This window comes from Periplaneta americana, chromosome 17, assembly GCF_040183065.1.
Source record: "Periplaneta americana isolate PAMFEO1 chromosome 17, P.americana_PAMFEO1_priV1, whole genome shotgun sequence".
Classification (NCBI taxonomy): Eukaryota; Metazoa; Arthropoda; class Insecta; order Blattodea; family Blattidae; genus Periplaneta; species Periplaneta americana.
In genome coordinates, this window is record NC_091133.1 from 43,590,153 (window position 1) to 43,613,993 (window position 23,841).

A 23,841-nucleotide genomic window follows, 5' to 3' on the forward strand; every position below is an offset into this window, starting at 1 on the left:
CCCACAGCGACAATGTCCAGATCGGAAGACATTTGTACGTCTCCATTACCGTCTGTGCGAGTATGGAAAATTTAACTCTCCTGGTTTGGGAAGGGGACGACCAAGATCTACAACTCCAGAAATACAGGAGGAGATTCTGGAGGCTGTGAACATGACTCCTTCTATCAGCACACGAAGGGTAGCGTTGCAAGTCAATGTTCCTCATACGACTGTCTGGAGACTGTTAAAAGAGTATCAATTGTATCCTTATCATTTGCAACGCGTACAGGCCCTGTCACCAGCAGATTACCCTGCACGAGTTAGGTTCTGTCAGTGGTTCTTGCAGCAGTGTGGTGTAAATCCGAACTTTCCTACCTTAGTATTATTTACAGATGAAGCACAGTTCACACGAGATGGCATAACAAATTTCCACAATCAGCATGTATGGGCGTACGTGCAAATGTTCCATCTCATCACCAGGTGCGGTTCTCCCTCAACATGTGGGCCGGTATCATTGGTGATCGATTAGTTGGACCCCATGAACTTGTAAACAGACTTACAGGGCAGGCGTACACAAACTTCCTGGAAAACACCATACCTCATGTTTTAGAAGACACTCCACTGATCAATCGTCAACACATTCACTTCTTGCATGATGGCGCTCCTGCACACTTCAGTCGTACGGTTCGCCGGTACTTGGATCGAAGGTTTCCTGATCGATGGATAGGTAGAGGTGGCCCAATTGCTTGGCCTCTACGCTCACCTGATCTGAACCCTCTCGATTTCTACTTGTGGGGCCATTTAAAATCATTGGTTTATTCGTCTCCGGTGCCTGATTTGGAATCCCTTCGGAATCGAATTGTGGCATGTTCTGAGGAGATACGCAATACTCCTGGAGTTTGGGATCGTGTTCGCAGGTCAATGAGACATCGATGTGAGGTCTGTATTCAAGCAGGAGGTGGACATTTTGAACATCTTCTGTAATGACAACGACCTGCGGAAAGAAAAACGTTCCGGTGAATTTCAATGTTGTGAAGGCCATAACTCGGAAATGAAGCATTTCCGGACACATGTTGTAATGAACTATTTTGATTGTCTACATGTGGGAAATACATACCTGCAATTATGCCCCGTATTTTTGAAACACCCTGTATTGTCAAAAAAAATTAACAACTGTGGGTGTAATAATTTACCTACAAACGAGTCACATACAGTAGAACATTTGTTATAGAAGTAAGAGTACGAGTATTTATAAATTTCAGACTCCGTTACTTATGTGACGAAATGTTTGTAAGGAACTTAGTCGAGTAACAAGATAAAAGCAACCATTTTTAAGTTATTGTGACATAATAAAAAGAATTAGTGACTCATGAACAGAAGTGAGAAAAGAGTTAAACACTTTAATCATATTATGTTTAGGCTATTGTTAAAAAAATGTTTTTTTTTCACACTAGTTTTGCCTAAGAAAAAAGAAGTTATAAATTTCATGCATAGCATTAAGTTATGAATTCCTAGTAGATATTTTTACAATCATATTTAAATTAAACATAGTATAGGTATAAACAATATTCCATACTTTTATTCACTCTTTAATAAATAGATATTTATTTGTCATCAACATTTATAGCTATTAGTTATGATGTACCACAACTTATGTATACGGGTTTCACCATAACTTTCTACTACATACCTACAATTAGCATGCAATCCCGGCAGCCTGTTAAACTAATAACTCTTCTACTTTCGCTATTAACTTAACCCCAAACAGTTAATTTCTTCTTACTGATCTTAAATGTCCACCATCTGTTCCTTCCATACTTACGTTCCTTTCAGCATTCTAATCTTGATAACTAAATTTATATATAATTCCGTCTTTCTACATTACACCTAATTCGTTCTACTCTACAGGATATTATTCTGTTGATCATTATTACTTTATCAAAATATCGTTCTTAAATTTAAACTATCTATCCTAATTAAAATCCTCACACTAACATTCCTATTTAAAAGCCTTTAACACTTCACTCTGTTATAGTCATTGCGATCTTTTTTCTACCTAGTACACATCATTATAATAATCTTATTAAATTTTGATATGAGTATCTAGTTCACTTTAATTTGATCATTCATATCTTAACCACAATCAACGCTCAGAAAAAACTACAGAAAATTGTAAATTCTATCACTAAGATCATATATATATATATATATATATATATATATATATATATATATATATATTCACTCTGTATTATTTATTGTATTATATTATATTATATTTATTTATTTCTTACTTCCCTTATTCTGCTTAACCCTCCCATTCTCCAGCTTGCACACCACTACGGCTTTTACTCTTTTACTTATTGTAGCTACTTTGGTTTTAATGTCTTTGTTGAGTCCAGAAATTAATTTATTTTCGTTTACTCATCTAATATCAACTAACGAAAATGTATATAGTAGTAGTAGTATTTATTTATTTAATCTGGTAGAGATACGGCCGTCAGCCCTTCTCTGCCCCTCTACCAGGAGATTCCAACTATAATATGAAGAATAAATTTACAATTGAAGAGTCCACTGCAAGAATGATGGATGTCACTTTCTTGTCGAAAATGAACCAAGACTGTCAATGCATAGCTTAAGACATATAGAATGTACATACAGAGTTATATGGCATTAAGACTGATAGTCATTATCCAGTAATGAACGGAAAATCACATAAACTTTGAGCGCTAAGCATTTCAAACTTTCAATTGCTTCTCCTGCAAAATGTATTCCAAATGACATCCATCATTCTTGTAGTGGACTCTTCAATTATTATTAGATTTACAGTTACAATTACAAATAAAATTACAATATTAAATTTACAATTACAATTACAATAAAAATTAAAGTACGAAAAGATTACTTGACTAATGAAAGCTAGATAATTTATCAACAGTAATCTCACTAGAAGTTTTGATTTATCTAGAGAAAATCAAAACTCGAGTGGGATTTAATTGACTATTACACGATTAGAAGAAAGTATATAAAGATTAGAAGTAACGAAGTACTCCAATACAATAAAATATTAATTGACTTACGAAAATACAACTGCCTTCAAATGTATTTTTTTACCATCTCAACATTACAAATATTACGCTAGATGCATGCTAGATGGCAGTAGTGAGTTATGATTACTAGCAATACCTTCTCGTCGAGAAGTTCTCGATCTACAGTATATCACGATGGCAGTGTTACTAGTCAAGAAGTCTTTGTTGATTCAGTTTCATTTTTATTAAAACAATTGCATTCCACTTCAATTATCCGAATCCCAGTAATCAACGTCACTTGACAGATGATTTTCAATAAATATTAATATTAAACAATCTCTGATACGTGACTATCCATAATATCATATAGCAGAAGCTATAACATAACCTAAATAATATACAAAAGTGTTAGAAAAGTTTTAATTAACGACGAGGACATAAAAAATAAACATGAATAATTTTAAAAGGAAAAATTATTGAATGTACAATTTTCAAATTTGAATGTGGTTGGTGGTTCAATTGATGTTATACTGGACGTGTGCGTAATAGAAGTGGAACTCGTTGATGTAGGCCTACATAGTGTATTCAACTTATTCAAAATTTCCGAATGGTGCTCTTCATTTATTTGTAAATAGGATTTCAGAAGATGCATAGGTATGATCAGTGATTTTTATTAATTCTTGTTCTTGAATGCCAATGCGAGCCATATTTCAAACTGCTGTGCATCGACTGGATTGGTTTGTAATTTTTTTTTTTTTTTTTTTTTTTTTTTGACGTCCAGACCAGCGCAGTTTCAAATGTTGACAAACAAAGAAACAAATGCTAGGGACGCGATAAAATTAAACAAATGCTAGGGACGCGATAAAATTGTGCGATAAGCAGCCATGATTGGTTGAAATACGTCCTTCCGTACCGTTTTATTGGTCAAAAGTAGTATGACGTAGTAAAAGTGTAATAGTCATAGACAAACATTAAATATTTTATATTTACTGAATTACAAATTAAACCTAGAATAACAAAATTTTATAGTGATAAAATTATCGGATATTGAAATATTTTGTAATAGATTAAGGAAACTATTTACAAGAAATCAGTTACTGACCAAGTGCCTAGTTAGTTTGCGTTTGAATTAAATTTTATTTCGACAGTCCCTGATGCTAGCAGGGGCCTGTTTCTCAAAACTTACGGACTAGTAATACCAGTCTGTACAGTAGTAATATTAGTTTATTTTACAAGTCTGTGTTTCTAGAAACTACAAGGGTAAAGTAGTAGTTACCAGTTCACAGACTAGTAATATTGGTCGATTTTACCAGTTCATAAGTGATTCTGTTTCTCAAAATGCTAATCTAGTTGATTATACTAGTATTCAACAGGAATATTCCTACAAGACTCTAAAGACTAGTGATTTCTATATTATCAGTTACCAGTGGCAATCTTTCTCAGATAATCAAAACAAAATATTGTAGTTATTTTTTTAATATATGTCGTTTAGTGATTCCGATTGAAGTAGTGAAGAAGTTGTTGTGAGAAAAGCTAAAACTATATCGAGAAAGAACAATTATTATTCCTTTACGGGAGCATTGTTTAAATATAATGAACGGTTTAAATAAAGTGCTGAAAATCTTGGAGAGTTGTTAAATATAGTGGGACCTGCCATGGCAAGACAAACAAATAGGTCATGCATTATCAGCAAAGCTTCAAATACAAATTGCTCTACAAATCGGGATGTTGATTATTTTCCAATGCCATCTGGTTTTTCTGCCCTAGACCAGCAACACATGCAGAATTTTTTTCCTAATAATCTAATACTAATTCATCAACTGCAGTAATTTTTGCTGGCTTTCCTCCTCCACTGCCAGTTCTTCTGACATTGTCAACTTGAGCCTACAAATTAAATACAAAACGACACTAATTTATGAATAGATCAAACATAAAACTGAAAAAAAAAAAAAAATTAGCGAATTTTTCAAGTCATAAGTGGCATCCATGTCGCCAGTAGACCCACTAGCTACATAATGTGTTCATATTATGATACTGTGAACTTGAATTGGTACTCGTCAAAGTTGCTTTCTTAATGTTGGGCCAATAAGTGTCCCTAACGTATGCATAATCTTTGTTCTGAAGTATCAGTTCCATAGCCTCACATATTACAAATTTTTTTTGTCCAGTCGTTTACTTTATTATTTTTGTTATTATGCTTGAAAACGCACCGAATAATATATCCTTCGAGTCATTAATCATATTGAGTATAGATAATTTGCTTTCAATTGATGGAATTTCAAGAGAAGAGAGAAGTAAGAACCAAAATATACAAACAACTTAGCCTCCTAACCTCAAATAACAATACCTACCAATGGCTATAAACAAATGAACTCAATCATCTGACTAATGAAAGAGATCATGTGACTAGTGAAAAATTGTCACAAGTTACTAGACGGGTGAAATAGTTTGAGAAACAGAATCTACTAGAGCTGGTGAAATATACTTTGGTAACTAGTAACTGGTGAACTACTAAACTAGTATTTTTGAGAAACAGGCCCCAGGTAGCGAATTCCAGAGTCTTGGCAGGGCTGTTGTGAAAGAGGATGAGTATGAGGATGTGCAATGAGATGGTATTGTTAGTATTGTTTCATGACGAGAGCGTGTGTTCAGATTATGGTGGGAAGGAAGGTAAGTGAAGTGAGACGACAGGTACGAAGGAATATAAGAGTTCAAGATTTCGAAGAGAAAGAGAAGTGAATGTAAATTTCTTTTCTTATCTAGTTTAAGCCAACCTATTGCTTCCAGGGATGGGGTGATATGATCATATTTACAAACATTGCTTACAAAACGTACACACAAACAAAACGTACACACAACGTATACATATATATATATATATATATATATATATATATATATATATATATATATATATATATACACACACACACACACACACACACACACACACACAACAGAAGCCTACAGATAGAGGGGGAAGTTTCTGCTCTTTCTGGTCATGGTTGGCATTGCTCTAGGCCACTGCGGTGGCATCACAGGACAATCAGAAAACAACGAAACGGATAAACACCTATTCGCATGGCAGATAAATTTGTTCCACTGTCCATGCCGAGAATCGAATCTTGGAGTGCTTGATTGGGAAGGCCACGCTCTAGTCACATAGCCACAACGATGGTCATTACATAGTATATGCTACGTGATGAAATAATGAAGGTGAAGCCTTCTTGAACTTATATTTGAGAAAGAAACGAAGCCAGAGTTCCTTGCTTAGTTAAACCTTGGCCGGAGGGTTGACAGGGGGTTTATTGATAATTCGTAGGTTAATGAACTTCCGGGCCCACAATCAATATCGCCATGTGAGCATTGCGAGCATTTCCCACCCCGATTCGCTGTGGTTATCACCTAGAGTATAATAATTGTGCTTTGGAGTACATTTTTGGCACGCTTTCTATCCACATTTAAATGATTTATTATTCGTAATCCTATTGGTATATCAATATGAAGTAATTATTTATCTGAAATCTACTAAACCGAGTCTCATACAGAAATATGCTTATTAAAAATGTTGTTTTTTTCTTTATAATTGATAAAATTAACCTTTCTGAAAATAAACACTCAATTTCGTGCAATAATTATAAAAAGTAAATATTTGTATTTCTGTAAGTGTCTGTCTTCACGATGACCTCTGAAACCTATACATTGTTTAACTAAATAAAGAAAAATATTTATTATCAATTAGGCCTATATCAAATGCATATTATCGATTTTTGTTGACATTTTCCGAAGATTCTTGTGTGAACAAGAGAGCTGTGTCATCACTGATTCTGTAGGATGCTTCATATTTTTTTTACTTGGTTATTTAACGACGCTGTATGAACTACGAGGTTATTTAGCGTTGATGGAATTGGTGTTAGTCAGATGATATTTGGCGAGATGAGGCCGAAGATTCGCCATAGATTACCTGACATTTGCCTTATGGTTGAGGAAAACCTCGGAATAAACCCAACCAGGTATTCAGCCCAAGCTGGAATCAAACCCTCGCCCGAACCTAACTTCGAATCGGCAGGCAAGCTCTTTAGTCGACTGAGCTATGCCGGTGCCTTGCTTCACATTAATTGTCCACTTCGCCTTATGTTATGACATGTTTGGTCACTAATTGAATCTGTTTTTTGAGAGACCCCAGAAGTCAAATTTTATTGAATTTCAATTTATTGCTCATTTCTGTTCTATAGGGATAGATATAGCATTTTTTATAAAAAAAAATACTGCAAGTCAAACGGTATTTCTGTTCCGACGTTCGCTTGAAAATAAAATTAGGTTTCGTAGAGAAGGGTGGCACAGAATGAACAAAACTATAGCCTAAGCTGTTGTGTTTGGTAAATATGCTATTTTGTGTCTGAATTTTTAATTTGTTAGAATAATGTTGTTTTCTTTTGTGTAATGTATTATTGTATTAGATAATTTCATGCAGAATTTTATTATTTATGTCCTTAGTGACATTTCATACAGTTTAGAGTAAAATTTGTTCTTACCGGTTGTTCTTTATGGTTGTGAAACTTGGACTCTCACTTTGGGAGAGGAACATAGGTTAAGGGTGTTTGAAAATAAGGTGCTTATGAAAATATTTGGGGCTAAGAGGGATGAAGTTACAGTAGAATTGAGAAAGTTACACAATACATAACTGCACGCACTGTATTCTTCACCCGACATAATTAGGAACATTAAATCCAGACGTTTGAGTTGGGCAGGGCATGTAGCACGTATGGGCGAATCCAGAAATGCATATAGAGTGTTAGTTGGGAGGCCGGAGGGAAAAAGACCTTTAGGGAGGCCGGGACGTAGATGGGAAGATAATATTAAAATGGATTTGAAGGAGGTGGGATATGATGATAGAGAATGGATTAATCTTGCTGAGGATAGGGACCAATGGTGGGCTTATGTGAGGGCAGCAATGAACCTCCGGGTTCCTTAAAAGCCAGTAAGTGAGTAAGTAAGTTAGTAAGAGAAGCAAAAATTATGAAGTCAGCTTCTAAATACTCATTTGGGAATCAAATTCGTATTATTTTTTAACCAAATTTTAATTATTTAATTAAATAAATAGACTGTTTTATTAAATCTTTACCAGATTTTGGGAAACCCCATAAGTCAAACAATTTCAACCATGAATATAAGGCTAGAGTTATTTCTACAGGGAAATCATTTTATTTTACTTCAATTTTTATTGTACCTGAGTTTTTTAATGTACTTCACTCCCACCCCTTCTACTAATGAATTTTCAACTGTTCTCCAGACAGAATCAAGGCCGCATATAGTAAAGAGCACCGAGTTATTGAGTATAGTACGTTCCAGAAATATGTTCGCGTTTTCCAGTGACGAAAGAACTTTCAATATTGAATCATATTTTCGCACAGGTACTGTCCGTTTGCCTGCGTCGCATCCCGATTTCCCCCACCTGCTTCTGCACGCCCCTCTGTAAAAGCTGGGCTGTCTTAGCTCTTTTCTGAAAACATTAATTTCTGTTAGGAATTGGACGTTTACGTAATATTATACAACTGTTTAAAATAACTTAAATAAAAGGGCCTCGTTAAGTAATTAACTGTCACGTGATTTCCCTCCTTTCTACGATCCTGCGGCATAACCACTTGGACGGACAGTAGATAGCATGTCTGAGTAATTTTATCTGTGCGGGTCGGGCAGAAGTGAAGATTGAATTTACAGTACATAAGGTACTCTTTTATAGGGTAGGTACAGAATTATTTCAACATGAGTTACTAGTACGAAGGACGAAACTGGCAATTGGAATTAGATGCAATAGTCTATATTGCGATAATATGCACATTAGAACTGAAGCCTGTATCGAAATGAACGGCCACCATTTTCAAAAATATGTTTAAATATCCATATTATGATTATTTTTCCATTGAACTTCATTCTCTATATTGTACGCTAATGTGCTGTAGACAGTATACTATACACTGCATAATGAATACGTTCGCATGAGTAGCTCAGTTCGTGAGTAAAAACACTTATTCTTAATACAGTACTGCATTTTGATTAAACAAAAACCTAATGAAAATTATCGAACTCAAAATCGCGATATTTCCTAGTTTACGTAAATGGATGAAGTACTTTTCTTCCCTCCTATACCTAGTAAAGTGATTTGTTTGTGTTTTACGCCGGTATCATCGAACTCCAGTCTTGGAAGGAGGTAGCGAACGGTGTTTCCGGTTCTCTAAAGGTATAGCCAGGTTAATATTAAAAATGTTATTAAAAATAAAATGATGTCCCTGTATTTAAAAATATTCTTTTGCATACAGAAATATTCGTTACGTTTCTACAAGCATTTCCCATTTCAAACATTCGAATTCTTAACTCATGCATTTCTTTTAAATAGTATTTTGTGTTTCCCCAAAACTTTGTATTTAGTGACTTAAGGATTTTCTAAAAAAAAAAAAAAAGGATTCAATTATAGGTTTAAGCTCACTATTCGCCACACTTACACTATTATTCGTAATATTAGAAAGTTCTTCATTATTAGGTCTATTAAGTCGTTTAATTCCACTTTGTTCTATACTTAAAAAAAAAAACAAAAATACTCACAGTCATAATATGAAGTGGACTGAATGAACTTTCTAGGAATTGACCTACACTAGTCCAAATTATTTCTTACTCATATTATTTAGGACCATACCATTTACGTAAACATTGAGTTACCGGTACATATTAATTTTCAGAATTTTGCTTTCTGCATATCTAATGCTAGAGAGAGACAGTAGCATATATTATTCTGACTTGGGAGCTGAAATTATAGAAAGAAAGGAAATATTGCTTCTGAAATAACAAAGATAATAACTGAGAGTCCGTCTGGAATAGGAATGCTAAATGGAATTATGTGGGACAGATATTTATGTAAATTAAATTTCATGTGTTTAAATAAACCAATAGTGATAAGCTTAATGATTTATGACGTACAAATACGGAATATGAACGCTAAATTAATATCAAAATTGCAGTCAACAGAAATGCATTATTAAGAATGTCATTACAATGCTCTGCACTAGGTAGAATTAATTACACAATAAGATAAATATGAACTTAAGAATTCTACTCTACTGTTTGTGGTAACCAAAGAGTTACAGTGCTGGTTTGGACATGTGAAAAGAATGAATGAGTGGGAATAGGTTACCAAAGAGAAGATGAGAATGAGTCACAACTGGGAAGAAAAGAAGCGGAAAATATAATAAATCACGGCTGGTGGATCTTCTTTGCATGATGGAAACGCGAGAATTACAAAATGATGAATAGTAAGGTAGAAATGAATTAAGGAGTAAAATTTCAATGGTATGAAAATTCGGCAGAGAAAACGCCTTAGCCGACTGAGCTACGCCGGTGGCTAATATATATTACTATAACATGTCACGAACAATATAAGTGTTCCATACAGGTCTACTCCATTAACATCCCTGCAAGTAAGCAATATTGTCTTCATAAACGTTATTTTATCCAAATCCATTACCTAAAAAAACTTTGCGACTTCTGGTCCGTTTATTTCTCGTGATAGTTTGTGTATTTATTTTTCCAAGTGTGCTACTTCATCTCTACTTATGTTTATTATTACAGTATCAGACATAGTCTTGGTACACAACACATGCAGTTTTATTTGCTTATTCCAGTCTTCTTTGATGTAAGTTAACTCTTTATTTGTTAAAATTAGGACAATAAATTTTATGAGCGACAGGCTATCATAGAATGACAATAAAATTATAAAACTAATTCAAAATTACGTTATTAGTGATGAATAGGGACCGTTTTTTATCCCCTGAGGCTGCAAAGTTAAGTGTTACTGGAGATTTAAGTTGTCTATGCGCGTGCATATATGCAAGAGAAGTACTTGACTGGCTGCTCACGCGACTTCTATTTGATCAAGTTGGGCAGAAGTAAATATGGACCGCTTTAATAATTATTACACTAATATTCACAATTTAAATTATTTACAATATGTACACTAGAATTCGCTATTTTTACTATTTATACCGTCATAAAGAATGTACTTTTATGTACAGAGTTGTGTACTGTAATGCAAGATATTTTATTTAATAATACTGTAGCCTATAGTCTACTTATTTTGTAAATATTGTAAATATGTTTGATCAATATAAACCTACATTCTTTATAATAGTGTAAATAGTAATAATAGGGTATTCTAGTGTACATATATATAGTGTAAAAAGGTTATCAGATATTGACTTCTTTCAAAAGTCGATTGTTAAAAAAACTACTTTTCGTTTGTAGAATAAGATATGATCTTTCTTGAAATATTTATTTTGTAGAATATGTTTTTTATTTTTAGTATATCAATTTTCATTCATTCTGTTAATCATTCCTTTGGTTCGAATTGTCTTATTTAACACTGAATTGTAATTTTTTAAAGGGGTCATCAGATATTGACTTCTTTCAAAAGCCGATTGTCAAAAAACTACTTTTCGTCTGCAGAATAAGTTATGATCATTCTTCAAATATTTATTTTGTAGAATATGATTTTTACTTTTAATATATCAATTTTCATTCATTCTGTTAATCATTTCTTTGGTTCGAATTGTCTTATTTAACACTAAATTGTAATTTTTTAACTCCAGCGACAAATAAAGAAAAATACACTTCTTATGTCTTCAGATTTTGTTACTAAATTTTGCACTGTTTATCTGTTCTTTAAAAACGCTGAATAGAAAATAGAGCATGAAAATATTGTCATCGGTAATGTAAGGTGTGAAATTATTTAATAAAATGGTAGTAGGAGGAATAGCAATAATAAATTATTATTATTATTATTATTATTATTATTATTATTATTATTATTATTATTTCTTTCTGACCAGTGAATTGAAATTCAGCGAAAACTCGTATTTAGACGTTGTAATATAACCGGGATCCGATCTAAACCTGTCAGAAATAAATAAAAATTACTACCATTTTTATCTTCTATATAAAAGTCATAAATGTTCGATTGAGTTACACCAAGCCGTCAGCACAGCAACCTTTAAAATTGGTGAATTATGTCCTTGGTATAATACTTTCAAACGAATTGTCTAGTTCCCCAAACAATTGATGTTCCTGTTTTATGTTGTATATAAATAAGAAATAAAATGAGACGTCAGGTTTTCCTTTTCACGATGCTGGAATGCTATAAAGTAAAATGGGACAATATTTTACGTTAGGAAAGTGCTGAGATATTTCAATCAAAATAAAACTGGAAAATAGATTTGTAACTGGTTACATCTATAGCAATTTCTCCGTTCACACAATTCAGTGGAATGTCCTCAATAAAATGAATAGAATGTTGATAAGGCAAAATACAATATTTTACACTTTAGAAATAAGATCTCTAGTAAATTGTAACACATAATTAAGATACATACATACATGCATATGTGCATACATGCATACATACATTATATACATACATACGAGGCGCATCCAGAAAGTAAGTTTCCCGATTTTTTCCCCTTGAAAGTAAACGTAATTAGCATTGTCAATTGCGCATGCGTATCAGATCTATGACATATCAGTCATATGCCAGACGGACAGGTCCCGCCTGGTGCCAGTAGCGTGGCAGCAGTGGTCCGAAATGGAAGCTCTTATTCCTTCTCCCTCCGCCAGCGAAGTTCGGTCGGTGATAAAGTTCTTTAATGCACAAAGCATTGCGCCAATTGAAATTCAACGGCAGCTCTGTCAGGTCTATGGGCCGAACATCATGAGTAAGCAGATGGTGCGTCGCTGGTGTAGGCAGTTTTCCGAAGGTCGTTAAAGTGTCCATGATGAAGAGCGCAGTGGGCGACCGTCCCTCATCAATGATGATCGTGTTGAGCTGGTGCGGCAGTGCATCATGGAGAACCATCGCTTCACGATTACGGAGCTGAGCAGCCATTTTCCGCAGATATCGCGATTCTTGTTGCATGAGATTGTCACTAAGCACCTGCTGTTCAAAAAAGTGTGTGCCAGGTGGGTGCCGAAAAACCTGACACCCGAACACAAAATGCAACGTTTAGGAGCAGCACTGACATTTCTGCAACGGTATCACGATGACGGCGACGAGTTCCTCGACAGGATCGTCACGGATGATGAGACTTGGATTTCGCACTTCACCCCGGAAACCAAGCAGCAGTCAATGCATTGGCGGCACAGTGGATCTCCGGTCAGGACGAAATTCAAACAGACGCTGTCGGTATGGAAAGTGATGTGCACGGTGTTCTGGGACAGGAAGGGTATTCTGCTCATTGACTTCCTTCCAAGAGGTGAAACAGTGAACGCTGACCGTTGCTGTGAAACACTGCGAAAATTGCGACGTTCCATTCAAAACAAGAGGCGTGGAATGCTTACTGCAGGTGATGTGCTCCTCCATGACAATGCTCGTCCACATACGGCTCGGCGCACAGCAGCTGTTTTGACGGAATTTGGCTAGGAGTTGTTTGATCAACCACCCTACAGTCCTGATCTTGCTCCCAGCGATTTTCACGTTTTCTTGCACCTCAAGAAATTCCTGTCCTCCGGTGAGCGTTTTGGCAACGACGAAGAGCTGAAGACGTCTGTCACACGCTGGTTCCATTCACAGGCGGCAGAGTTCTACGACAGAGGGATACAAAAGTTGATCCCACGATATAAGTGTCTCAATTCTAATGGTGGCTATGTTGAAAAATAGCTGAAACACTGCTGTACCTGTTGCCAATAAATGTTTTCCTGAAAGTGTGTGAAACTTACTTTCTGGATGCGCCTCGTACATGCATACATACACATACATACATACATACATACATACATACATACATACATACATACATACATACATACATACATACATACATACATACATACATACATACATACATACATACATACATACATACATACATACATACATACATACATACATACACACATACGTACGTACATACACATCTTAAGCTTCAGAATTTACAAGTAAAAGAGGGAAAAAATTCTGTATCTTAATATTTATCTCTCTCTAAAATAGAAAAAAACCGTTCTAGAAATCTTCAGTGTTTGTAACAGTAAATATAATACTGATTGTTTTAGATGTTTCATAATGTAAGTTTCAAGACCATAGACCACTTGTCTCACTCACAGGCAATACTTTTCGCTAAACGAAATTAGATAGGAGATGATCAGTCAATTTAAGAGACAGCAATGTATTATGATTATAAATAGCTGAAAGCATTGTAGATTTTTCTTTTAAATAAGCAGAAATTTGACCTGAAAAATGTACACACATACAAAGGAATGATACAATGTTACATTTTGTTCGGATCAAATCTCTTCACGTTTGAAAGATAAAACTAAAATTATATCAATCATTTATTATCGTAATATACTGCTCTCCTAAATTTATTGAGCACATTGGGAATTAAATAAATGACTTTCATAAAACTCGCTATGGAATGTTTCATATAAAACCATTTTTATCTTGTAAAGGGAGCAAAAACGAACAAAATTGTATTACATTTTTTGGTTTGAAATATCTCAAAGAATAACCACTGGAAATTAATGGCATTTCTTACTGTTTACTCTGTATATGTAGTTGTATAAATGGTAGTGTTCTCTAAAGATATTAATTGCATATTGTAAAATGTATTTTGAATTCTGAATAGCACATTAGAATATAATTTTTCTTTCTAAATACCCCAAAGTACGACCATGTGATAAATAAAATAGTTTTCAATTACAAACATAAATGTTTCACTACAAAACATTAAAAATTAAACTGTAATTTGCCCACCCCTGTTTTGTGTTCTTCGTGGCCAATATTCTAACCAGATACGCTGCCGCAATTTGCCGCACGCCAAGGTTATTCATGTTCTTTTTTCTAGACATCCCTGAAGTACGGGGATAATATGTGGTTAGCATAGCACGATGATTCTTCGGATGTTAGAGCTGGCTTTTTCGCTCTTCGCTGTAGTTCCTAGTTTCATCACAGTGCCGAATTGGCATCTCTCTCATACACTTCACGAGAAAACTTTTCCCCCGTGTAGAATCGAACCAACGGTCATTATGTAGGCCTAACGCTAGTCAAAGGCACATCAGTTGATACTTCGTTGTTAAATAATCGATTTAGAGAGAAGTTTATACGGAGTATTGCACTGACTTCGTTACAAATTTTAGGAATTTTATAGGTGATAAAATAAAACCAATTTTCATATAGAAACCCACGCCCGAAAAAGTTTCGTTTTGCAGTTGCAAGCTTAAATATGCGTAGTCAGTGTATGCAGCTACATCGAACTCTAAACCATCTTCCTGAAGTTATGTTGCAGCTCCCAATTCCTTGAAAATGTTAGTGAAATTTTTATAAACACATTATGAGTTAGCCTGCACCGAAAATTAAATTTTTACTGATAAAGTCTCATACCTTTCCTTTCATGTCCGTTTCCCCTTTCCCAAATGAAATGCACACCAAAATATTCTTTCAATGTAAAGTTTTCCGTGATAATAAGACAGAAAATAAATCAAACTTATTGTCTGTATGTAATGTTCCAGCCAAAGAAGCCTAACGTCATAACAAATTTCTGCTACATTTAAACTGATGTAAGGTTCCAGTGCATTGCCTATGAGTTGCTAGCAAGCTATCGTAATTTACACTGTTGCCCCACTAAACAAAGTTCTGTGCAGTATGCACATGGTAAACATTACCATGGCGACATAGTTTACATTAAAGAAAACAAAGTGATTTACAGTGTTCCCTTAATCGCTGTATAATGAATGATGGCTGTAGTTTACCAATGTGATACAGGAAGCAACTTAACTACACATATAAATGCTTGTATCTATCATGAGTTTCTATATTCAGATTGTTCATGTTCATCATTTGTATCATCCGTAAAAGTTTCTAACAGTCACTGAAACATTTTGTATAATATTATAATCAAATGTAGAAAACAGAAAACGGATGTAGGTGAATTCTCATTTTTAATTCGAACTATAAATGATTGTAATGACCTACCTGCAACGATCTTTGAGGGCTGTCCTTCCTTAAGGAGATTTGAAAATAAATTAAAAAGTTGTGTATAAAGTGTAAATTAAAAAAATAGGCGTTATTTTACTTAAGGTGACATGTGTTTACTTAAACTGATGAGTTTTGCTTGTAACTTATTTTAAAATAGCTTTTAAGAGGGTCATAGACTACAAATATCTGTTCTTTTTATTGAAATCCATAATAATGCTTTAATGAAAAGTTCTGTAGTCTTTCTTACATCAAATATTAGTAATTAAAAACAAAATGAGGGCTGTATTCGTAATTTGTATTACGGTACTCATGATTTAACATCCCACTAGATAATTAATTTAGATTTAGAAAGACAGAATACTGACAGATGCAGAAAAGTCTCTGAATAGAACACAAAAGAGTTTCGTCAGGAAACACGTCTGTGATGTTATAATCAGTTTGGGTTGGGACGTTACGCGTAAAAAAACTAATTTCTACAAGCCCTTTTCCTCTGTGTATTTGTATGACTGTAAACTTAATTTTAAATATGTGGCTTCCAAATACTGAAGCACTTTTCCTGTATGTTTAAATTGATGAAGTTCATTCATTGCATTGATCCCTGCATTACTAGAAAGATTACACGAATACATGATGATTTTATAGAAATAACTTTCATAATGGTTGTTACGAATTAAACTTATCTTGTTAAAGGTAAAAAGGTAAAGGCATCCCCGTCACATGCCCTGCAGGCACTTGGGGGGCATGGAGGTAGAGCCCCATGCTTTCCGTGACCTCAGCACTAGAATGAGGTGGTGTGGTCGGCACCACGCTCTGACCGTCTTTTTCCCCCGGGAAAAACCCGGTACAAAACTTATCTTGTTACATTTATTAAATGTATTATGGAGTAATTCAAAATATCGAATACATTTACAAATAATGTTGAGAAATACTGCTCTAGAGAATGGTGGTGATGTTGGGCTGATTATTTTCTGTGTTTTAGAGTGACAAGTGAAACTAACAGCACTTTATCAGTTTTGTTTATAGAAATTGAATCCCTTTTATGATTGAAATAATGCCCTTATTTTAAAGAAAATTTAGTTTTTGGTGAAGTTTAAACAATTTCAAAAGTATTTTGGCTTTTAAATACAATATGAATTGACTGCAACTCATTATTATTATTATTATTATTATTATTATTATTATTATTATTATTATTATTATTATTATTATTATTATTATTATTATTATTATATAAGTGAAAACTCTATTTCACCCGAAGGTATGTTGGGATGTGTCTGGGAATTCTCATCACCGTAGATGATGTCATTATACCTTCTTGTCATTGATTACATTTTAGTCACCGGCATTCTGGCCACCAGTTACATTTAAATCACCGATTATATTTAATACTTTATTAATGTTTATTGGAAAAATTTAATGAGATTTAAATGTCGCTGTAAGGTTGTTTCCGTGGTTTCGCATATAAGTATAATGAGACTTAAATTTCTTTATAAGGTTGTTTCTGTGTTGTTAGCCAAAAAAAATTAGGTGTAAGGCGACGTTCTTACTTGTTTTAGTTATTAACAATTTATTGTATTGATGGAGCATCACGAAATATTAGGGGCTTTAGGGTTATTGCGAAGGCCACTCCCCACCTCTTAAAAAGAAGAAAGTGGGGGATTTAGAAAGAAGGATTACATAAATAATGTAACATTTTATGCTATGTGACAATTTAGAAACATTAAACACATAGCATTTTATAGAGTGTACCTATGGATATTTTACTTGTCAAATAAATTCTTATTTATAAGAAAATGTGTACTGAAACCAAAATATCGGCTGACCAAATCACCGGGTGAAAAAATAGCAGTGACTAGATGGTACAATGACGAGAGTTCCGGTGACGAGAATTTCGCTTCCCTGTTAGGATTAGTTCTATGCATGTTTACAAACATCACAAAGAGATTAAAAGTAGGCCTAAACATTGAACATAAAGTAAGCTATATAAAATGTCCTGAAATAAAAAAAATCCACAATTCTAAATTATACTTACAAGGTGTATTATTTATAGAAATTATTTACTGTATTTGAGACCTAAAGTAAACTTTAAGTTATAATATTAAAATTACAGGTATAATTATATTGTGCGAGATCTGCGTATTTGCTTGTTTTCCGCACAGAACCAATACGCGGTAAGTGTGAAATACCACATTCAGTATTCCCAACGTAACACACATAACAATTTCCCTCCTCTTACCGCTTAAGCGCGACATTTATTTTACTGCTTTAGGCTTTTAACATATTATTTTTAGAAACGTTCAATATAGTAATAATTATAAATTGGAAACTTACCACTGCAATTTCACCTAAATTGCAATGTTAATTATTGTTTTTAAATATTTGCAAAAATTAAGTAAAGTCTACTACTCCACGAAACTTACTGCATTCCTGATACAAGTAACATTAAGGAAGCCGTGAAAAAATCAACTAGATTCCAGATGCGGATGTTATTACTGCAATATGTTATATAAATAATATTTTTAAAATATTAAAATGAAAAATTAATCATTACATAACCTTACCGTTTGTTTTAAGTTCGCATTTATAGACTGGGGGGGGGGGGAGACAGACGTATATCACGGCCTGCTGGAGTATAGTAAACACAGAAAACATTTTATAGCAACAATGTTGAAGAAAGATATTAAGTTTTCCGAAGTTGCCGTCATTAAACAGAAACCAAGATGGAGATTTCATTGCAACTAATTAGAAATTCGTCTTTCAGGTATGTAATAAACGATCTTCGCACAAAATAATGTACGATACACGAGCGGTATGTTTGTTTTCATGTTCTCGGAAATTAAAAATCTCAACTACGTTTCGCTTTTTCAATCTTTTCCTCGACCATGAAAACGTCAACATACCGCTCTTGTAATGTATATTACTATTCCCTAGAGTTTTCATATTGTTGAATTACAGTTGTCCATTATCTTTAAAAAAAAGTGTTTCACTTGTAGTTAAAATACCAGAAGAAATCACTTTAAGCGTAATATAAACATGTATTATAACAATGAATATTCCAATTCATTTCTAGTACAATCGTAAGCGTAAATTTGTGAAAGTGCTTCTGTCGTAAATAGAAACAATGAACGATGTTTTCTATACTGCGGCGCATAACTCTACTGTATCTATTAATTATATACCTCCACATATATCTCCCCTCAGCCATTAAAATTGTATTGTGCATGTTGCACCGTTTTATTTGCAACTATCGTATTTGTGTAGTTAGACATATAACTATATCGACCTCGATTAATTACGCATGGTACTTTTCGTCGCGGCCGGACTGCTGTTTCTGATTTACTACCTACACACATCCCATTGTCATCAGCTCGCTTCCAAGTAATTAATAATGCATTATATGTCCTTCGTGGCCCTGGGGCTGTGTGTTTAAGTTACCGAGTTCAGTCCCTGGCGATACCCGTGGATTATTGGAAGCGATAAAAATATGTAATAAAATATGCATAAACTTGAGCATTATTATAGCCACCATACGCCTAATCATTAACAACACCATCACAATCATCAGCACCAACATCTCCGTAACAATAGTTACCATCTGCATAATCATCACAAGCACAATACAGTGGTCAATGGTGCTACAATATTAATCACCAACATCACAGTTACTATTTTCTTCACCATCATACTTAGTCACCACCACAATCGCAATAACTAGCATCTCCGAAATTTTAATAATCACCACAGCAATCATAAACATCACCACGATAATAATCACCGCCAAACCATAATCACCGACACTATGACTATGATATTATCCGCATAATATCGAACATCAATAATAACATTATCACTTCCACAAAATAATGAACATTACTATTATAATATTATATCCATAACCATGAACATCAGAACAATCACCATAATAATAGCAACTACACCTATATGATATTATCATTATTATCACTACCATAACCAAATAAAACGTCACAAATAATATTTTAAGATCAAATGACACTTCAGTAGAACACATTCCAAGGAGTACGAAAAAGTAACAGTTCGTGTAAGTTACAGATATCTTTAATTCTATTTCAATGGAATCATTCTAACTTTAATAGAATTGTAATTGTTTAATTAACTTACAAGTTAATGTAGAGTTGTGCCAAATGTTAGTTCACTAATAATTTCAGTGATTAACATAACCTAAGTCCATACGACACTGTACCAATCTCATAATTTGTTATCTACTTTAGGGGACGAGTGGAAAGAAATTCTAAAAGAACAAAAGAACAGACAAAACTTCAAAATAGTAAATAAGTTACAGTACAAAAATTGGTTCGTGCCAGCTAACGCATTTCCAAATGTTTTGCGGAAAAGGTGAAACCATTCGGAACGAGGAGAAATATTAAAAACTGTTTAATTTCAGCTCCAGAAGATGTCTCCCGTAACATAGTCTAAAAATGAAGTGCATCAGTCTGTCATCTCACACAGTCGCAGACTGAATAATATGAATGAGTTCTGATAAAGTCACACAATTAATTAATGAAACTTATACTTGCAAATTACATTCCTAGGCACTAGATGACACTACGGTATTCAAAATACTGCTGAATTAGCCATATTTATCAGGGACGCTGGTGAAAACATGACTGTAACAGAAGAATAAAGTGATATATGCCTAGTAATCCAATTACTTAAAGATCGAATACGTGGCAGTAATATTTTTATGCTGTTGTGTGTATCGCAGCAAAATTTGAACAATCATTTTCTAACTTAGTCTCAGTAGTGAGTGATAGATATACTTCGAGTTTGAGGTCCCGTCGGAGAGATACGTATCGAACTTCTTTTTCTTGTTAGGAGGGAGGGAACATCCCTGGCACTACGACCTGAGGTCTATTGTACACCCCGATATGGGATAAGTTGCGTGCCCACCGATCCTCTACGTCTACGCGCACCTACCTAACCACTTGACCCCTTAACACCGGTCTCTACAGCCAACAGAGCCCATGTACCACTCCTGCTTCTGCAACCCCTCCCCAAGGCTCCCTTAACGATCCGAGGCGGAAGTTCTCCTCCGAAAAGGTCTACCCCGGGTTTCGTTGCAGAAGCTATCCATCATTGCATGAATACAATCCACGGAGGCTGGTCGAGAGAGTCAGCAGCTTCGGAGGACCGCCTGTAGAGCGATCTGAAAACCAGAAGAAGTAACGAGATGATGAATGAAAGGGTGATAGGGGAGGAAAGGGAGTGGCAAAGATGAGTGGGGTTCCAATCGCCTGATAAAGTTACCTGAAATTCATCCATAGGAGTTGGGGGAAACCCCCAAAAACCTCACCCAGTAACTCGTCCCAACCGGGGATCGAACCCGGGACCGCTGAGTTCGGAGTTAGTTTCGCTATCCCCTCAGCTACAACGGTGGACTTACGTGTCGAGTTACTTTGATTTGGCGTAAATTAATACACTTGTTGAAGAATGTAAAGTAGGTGAACATACACGTCCCGCGATGAAGGTATGTCAACGTCTGCTGGCGTCAATCAGAATTCATAGCTAGATCAGCGAATTTCCTTCTTGCTAAGCAACACATTTCGTTCAACTAAAGAGTTTGTTTTCCGACAATTTTATAACGCGTTAAAATATTTCTTAAGGTTTCTAAGGTTTTCATAGATCTTAGACCTTTAGAGAGAGTGCTTTAGGGTAGTTATACCCTGGGGCACATCGTCAAAAATTCTGAGGCACCATAATGATTATGATAATAATAATATGTTGCAGGAGAGAACCCAGCGGCCATGCAGCATGGAGGGTGCGGCACGTGGGGCAGAGGCCTGGGTCGATGGGCTCTACTTCAGCTGGGCTTGACGTGGCTTCTTCAAACATTCATGCTCCACAGGTGACAGGAGCTGCAGTGAGCGCCCTTCATCAAGCACAGCACTCGCCTCGCCTCCACATCGCCATCAAAATCACAGGGTAGAATTGTATTCTGGAGTGTTTTGGATGTCTTCTTCATTCAGAGAAGCACATGATCATATCTCCTTTCCAAGAAGCAAGGCCTACTCTAATACAGAGGCACAGATGGAAAGTGTTTTCAGTGAGAATTGGTATGACAAATGGCCTACTTATTAAAAGTTTGAAATGCAGTATTGTAAAAATATAACGGTCGAGGGAGGTATAGCGTAAACTTCAGCCTACGTCACGAAAGTAAATTTGGTAATAAGAGTAATGTGAACTGGAGTAATTACGACACCCCTGTTTGGATGTACCAAGCAAGTCTTCAGAGTAATTTTCCCTGCATTATTTCCAATTGCGAAACAAATTATCATATTTGTATTAAATGTAAATATGTTAAATAATCATGCAGGATAAATGCTGAAGTAAATTTGATGCAACGAGATATAAGACTTACACATGGATCTTGCTTATAAATTCTCATAACTGTTTTTGCAAGGATATGTATAAATAACAATTATACATTAAGTATGTTACATAAGATTATTATATGCTCATTTTAAAGTTATAATACTGTGTTGTAATTTATAAAATATCAGACTTCACAAAAAATGGATTTTGATAGTTTCTTATGTCTTGCAGCTATGTGTGAGATCTAATGCCACCAAATTTCGGAAATAACTACTGCTTCCATCTTATAAATGTAGAGTGGCATTATTTTGAAATTGGAACCAAAATGTGCTTCGAAGAGCTGAAAATGTTTAATGTAATTATAGTTTGTGAGGTAGGGAAACTATTTCATATGTTTTACTCGATTTTAGGCCTGACGAGTTACCATAATGAACTTACCTGGTTTCGCAACCACGGTATGTTGAAATTTAATATCTCCAACATTTCGGAAGAATTTAATGTTTCTTTACTTAGAGCACTGAGAAAGCTAACTTCATAATTCGAACGCGACATTTTCCTGCGAATGAAACTAATAAATTTTATTGATACGTTAGAAAGATGAAGGGGATACGCTAATGAGTTTATGTACTAGTAGATTCTAGGTTATCAGTAATTGATTTTAATAAGTTATTAGTATGGTAAGAATACATATACACATTTTCAGAAATTTTTGTACCACAATTTATAACTAAATACCATATTCCTACCAAAAATTAAAATCTGATTACTTCATTTATACCAAAACGTTAATTTTGTACTTACAAAAAAATTAAATATAATCATTCGTTTAAATGTATATTAAAGTTATTTTGTTTTTGTACTATTATTCATATCATCGTGCATAAAAATCTATACCTGCCTTAACACAAAGTAAAAGAAATCCGACGCTACATTCCGTTCTCAGATTATTATTAAGTTATAGACTATTCCACTTCTCATAAGTTTATTATAATTAAGTTAAACGAAATACGAATATAACTCTTCAGTATTTAATTGAACAAGCTCTGTGAAATTACTTCTTCTTCCTCTTCTTCTTAACTTATGTATTTAGGCTTTCGCCTGTTACAGCTAAGATATCTGGTCTCATCGTCGTTTCCTTCGACGGTCCAAACTTCGCCGTCTCTTTGGTCTATAATTAATCATTTGTTTCGAAATGCAATCGTCATTCATTCGCTGCACAAGACTTATCCAAGAATTTCTATATTCTTCTATCTTCCTTATCAAACATTAAACACCAAGTTCTTTCCTTATGTCTTTGTCCTGTCCATCAGACTGTGTCCTGCCGTAGTTCTCAGGAATTTCATTTTTGCGACTTGCAATCTGGATAGATCTCTTTTCGTCATAATCCACGTTTCACTTCCATACATACACGTTGGAGCCGCAATCACCTTATAAAGTTTCATTACAGTTTCTTTCCTTGCTTTCCTTGAC

At 34.6% G+C, this 23,841-nt stretch overlaps 1 protein-coding gene across 2 annotated transcripts in view; it reads left to right on the forward strand.

The window, feature by feature from the left end:
- LOC138692595 (zwei Ig domain protein zig-8-like) overlaps window positions 1-23,127 on the forward strand; it is a 1,559,187-nt gene extending 1,536,060 nt beyond the window's left edge. For both annotated transcript variants that reach the window (XM_069815597.1, XM_069815598.1), the window contains one exon: window positions 21,787-23,127. In XM_069815597.1, the coding sequence (XP_069671698.1) occupies window positions 21,787-21,908 (122 nt within the window). In that variant the 3' untranslated portion in view covers window positions 21,909-23,127. The remainder of the gene's footprint in view (window positions 1-21,786) is intronic.
- The last annotated feature ends 714 nt before the right edge of the window (window positions 23,128-23,841 follow it).